General features: G+C 39.3%; 1 protein-coding gene across 1 annotated transcript; it reads right to left on the bottom strand.

Annotated features, from left to right (window-relative positions):
• Positions 1–1,173: 1,173 nt before the first annotated feature.
• Positions 1,174–2,106, bottom strand: LOC149028776 (uncharacterized). Its single transcript, XM_089162017.1, has one exon. It carries the CDS (start codon positions 2,104–2,106, stop codon positions 1,174–1,176), a length of 933 nt encoding a protein of 310 aa, XP_089018143.1.
• Between the last annotated feature and the right edge of the window lie 2,092 nt (positions 2,107–4,198).

Raw genomic sequence — 4,198 nt, 5'->3', positions numbered from 1 at the left:
TTGGGGCTGGGACATGGCTTGGGTTTTTGGACTTTTTGGTCAACCCTAAGCATTGTACACCTCACTAACATGTCCTAGGTCACTCTAGTAATATGAATTACATATAATTGATGCATTTACATGAATGTGTATGCGAGAGTGTCCTAAGCCCTAATTCAACCTAAGTCTTGATCTTCAACTTGATCTTCGACTTGATTTTGTGCAACGGTCTTCATGTCCATCTTGGCATGGTCATCTTGACTTAGACTTCATGTCCATCTTCATGTCTATCTTGGCATGATCTTGGCTTTGACTTGCATATGGCTTTGACTTGGAGTTGGTCCACTTGTTCTCATCTTGAACTAAAACATCATAACTCAATATAGCCATTAGTAATTCATGCTTATTATCATCAAAACCAATAGAGGCTGATGTGGCAAATGCTGACATGGCATTTCCCAACAATCTCCCCCTTTTTGATGATGATAAACACATGAATGATTGGAAAATATGAATGATAATTAATAGCAAATAAACACTCATTCATATGCATGTTATTTTCATGTTTTTCCATGGTGAATTCTAATTAATGTTTGTTATCATCAAAACATGGTGAATTCAAGTTTCATGTTTGTTATCATCAAAACCAATGGAGGCCGATGTGACAAAATGCTGACATGGCATTTTCCAACAATCTCCCCCTTTTTGATGATGACAAACACATGAATGAGGGAAAATATGAATGATCATTAATAGCAGTCGATGCTCATTCATATGCATGTTATGACATGTTTTCCCCATGAATTATTATCTAATTCATTCATGCGGTTTTCTCCCCATTTTGTCATCAACAAACAATATAAGAGCTAATGAATTATCTAATTCAAAATTATAGAATTTATAGAATTTTTCTCCCCCTTTTGTTATCAACAAAATATAGGAGATGCTTCTCCGCAAATAACTCTCCCCCTTTGTTATCAACAAAATTAATGCATGAAATGCTCTCCCTCAATTAACTCTCCCTTTGTCATTGACACAAGCATGAAGAGCATGAAGTGCTCCCCCTCAAATAATTCTCCCTTCTTAACTTATGCTCCCCCTGAATTAATGCATAAGTTAACAACTTCTCTCCCTCACATATGCACTCTCCCCCTACATGAATGCATAAAAGGAAAGAGAATGACATACTCTTTCTTAATACCCTTTTTCAGAGTCCTTAATAATTTTGAACAATACTCCAAATGAGTTGTCCCTATCAATGTCATCTATTAATCCGTTATCATTATTGCTAATGGAATTAGGATTATGGGAAGAATTTACCTCAAGGTCTTCTTGTTCTTCCATGGACTTTGCCATTAGAGCCAAGTTGATTCTTTCTTCCTTGGACTCCTCCTCTTCTTCCTCCTCACTTGTGTTGTAGGATATGTTAGCCATATACAGGCACTCGGACTTGATGTGGCCCGGTTTCCTACACTTGTTACAAGTGACATTAGAAACATAACCTTTTTTCTTAGAATGATCTTTACCTTTGTGCTCCTTAGAGGATTCGCCTTTGTGAAGATACTTCCCTCTTTTCTTTTTGAGAAGTCTCTTGAACTCTTTGGCGATTTGGTAGAGCTCACTGTCCAAGTCTTCTTCTTCACTCTCACTTTCTTCTTCTTCCTTGGTGGCACTCTTTAGAGCTATGGACCTCTTCCTTTGATCCTGCTGCACGCTTGCTTGCTTGTCTTCTTCAAGCTCCGCTTCATGAGCTAGAAAAGATCCCATTAGCTCATCAATGGTAATTTTAGACAGATTCCCTGCTTCTTGAATTGTTGTCCTTTTGGGTCTCCATGAGGGTGGAAGAGCTCTCAGAATTCTTCTAGTTATGTCCTCATTTGCCAATTCTTTTCCAAGGCTATACAACTTGTTCACAATGTTAGTAAATCTACTAAATAAAGAAGTAATATCTTCATAATCTAACATTTTAAACTCTTCATATTGAAGCATGTAGATGTCTAGGTTCATCCTTTTGATATGATCAGTCCCTTCATATGTGACTACCAACTTATCAAAAATTTCTTTGGCACTTTTGCAAATGCCACATCTATTGTAGACTTTTTCACTTAACGCACATTGCAAAAACATTTTTGCTTTGTGGTTTAATTGAATTTTGACCTTGTCGATCGAAGTCCACTCGGTTCTAAGTTGGGTACCTTATGGCCATGTTCATCTGTTTTGAGAACCTCATTTGGTCCACATGTTATGACGCTCCACACATCGATATCATGTGCACACACAAAGTCTTCAAACCTATTTTTCCAATAGGCAAAGTCTTCTCCATCAAAGTATGGAGGTCTAGCGGTGTTAAGACCTTCGATTCTTGAAGGAACTTCATAAAAAGGAAAGGCCATGATTTTTGACTCTTTTAAAAATTGATTTCAATCTTAATTTGAGCTCCCGCTCTTATACCAATTGTTGGTGCAACCTAGAGGAGGGTGATTAGGTTGCAACTAGTGGATTGTCCCAATTCTTCGGTTTGTGCGGAAATACACGGTAAATTGAAAATTCAAATGAAACTAAACAATACAAGCAACCACAACACGAGATTTATAGTGGTTCGACTATACAAGTCTACGTCCACTCCTCTCTTGGCCTCAAGAGAGTATTCCACTATTGATTCTCTTTCAATACAATGGGTAGAGATCAAACCCTTACAATAATCTTTGTTGCGGGGCAAGAGAACCCTTACAATCTTTGTTTAACAAGTAGGGCAAGAGCACCCCTTAACAATCTTTGTTTACGGGCAAGAGCACCCAAGCAATCTTTGTTCATGGGCAAGAGCACCCAATGACCAATTCTAATCTACCAACCTAGACTAGAATTGAAACAGTTACAAAGGAAGGATGTTACCTTAAGAGGTGTGACACTTTACCTCTTGTGTGAATGTGATGCAATGTGAGTTGTATGCTCAAATGGAAATGTATGCACCACTGACGCCTTCAATCACCTCAAGCTTGGTCCACAAGCTTACTTTAACACCTTGGTATGTTCTTCAAGGTTGGGGAGAAGGTGAAAGGCAAAGCACAAGGCTTTCTTACAATTTGAGAGCTTTAGGATCACTTGGGGAGTGGGTGATCAAGTGTGAGTGCTGTTTCTCTCAAATGAGGTGAATTGGGTTTATATAAAGCACCTTTGAGTGCCAAAACCCAATCCCCAACGGATAGAAAACGGACACATTTTTGTCCTGTTTTTCAGCCCAGACGGACGTCCGTCTGGTTAGACGGTCATCCGTCTCAAAAGTATCCGTTGCAAACCGCTGTAGAGGATATTCTCTTTAAACTAGCCGTTATAGACAAATCTGGGTCAGACGGACGTCCGTCCGCTGGCTGCGGGGGACTGGGAACATCCGTCCGCCGCGGGACGGTCATCCGTCCGCCTCGTCATCCGTCTGCCCAGACGGTCATCCGTCTGCCAGACGGAAATTCCGTTTGGCCTTCTGTTGTTTTCTGAGAAATAGAGTTATCAGTACCGACGGACATCTGTCTGCTCGCTGTCCATCTGAACTCTATTTTGCTGACTTAAGTTGGGGGTTGGACATGGCTTGGGTTTTTGGACTTTTTAGTCAACCCTAAGCATTGTACACCTCACTAACATGTCCTAGGTCACTCTAGTAATATGAATTACATATAATTGATGCATTTACATGAATGTGTATGCGAGAGTGTCCTAAGCCCTAATTCAACCTAAGTCTTGATCTTTAACTTGTTCTTCGACTTGATTTTGTGCAACGGTCTTCATGTCCATCTTGGCATGGTCATCTTGACTTAGACTTCATGTCCATCTTCATGTCTATCTTGGCATGATCTTGGCTTTGACTTGCATATGGCTTTGACTTGGAGTTGGTCCACTTGTTCTCATCTTGAACTAAAACATCATAACTCAATATAGCCATTAGTAATTCATGCTTATTATCATCAAAACCAATAGAGGCTGATGTGGCAAATGCTGACATGGCATTTCCCAATAATCTTGTTGAAATAGGTTTGAATGATGGTAATTTGATGTTGTAGATGTGCTAAAGGATATTGTAACTTGAAATCAAGCTAAATTCTTAAAAAAATATTTGACAAAAATGGTGTTTTCTTAGGATCTCAGCGAGATTCAACAAGATAGAGGCAAGAGAATCCTTTTTTCGTACGAGATAAGGCCTTTTTCCTTCTCCAACCTAATAAGGAAG

The sequence above is a fragment of the Hakea prostrata genome, chromosome 1, assembly GCF_041222555.1.
Source record: "Hakea prostrata isolate BN-2017 chromosome 1, UWA_Hpros_2, whole genome shotgun sequence".
Taxonomy (NCBI): domain Eukaryota; kingdom Viridiplantae; phylum Streptophyta; class Magnoliopsida; order Proteales; family Proteaceae; genus Hakea; species Hakea prostrata.
This window is presented reverse-complemented; position numbering and strand designations above follow the sequence as displayed.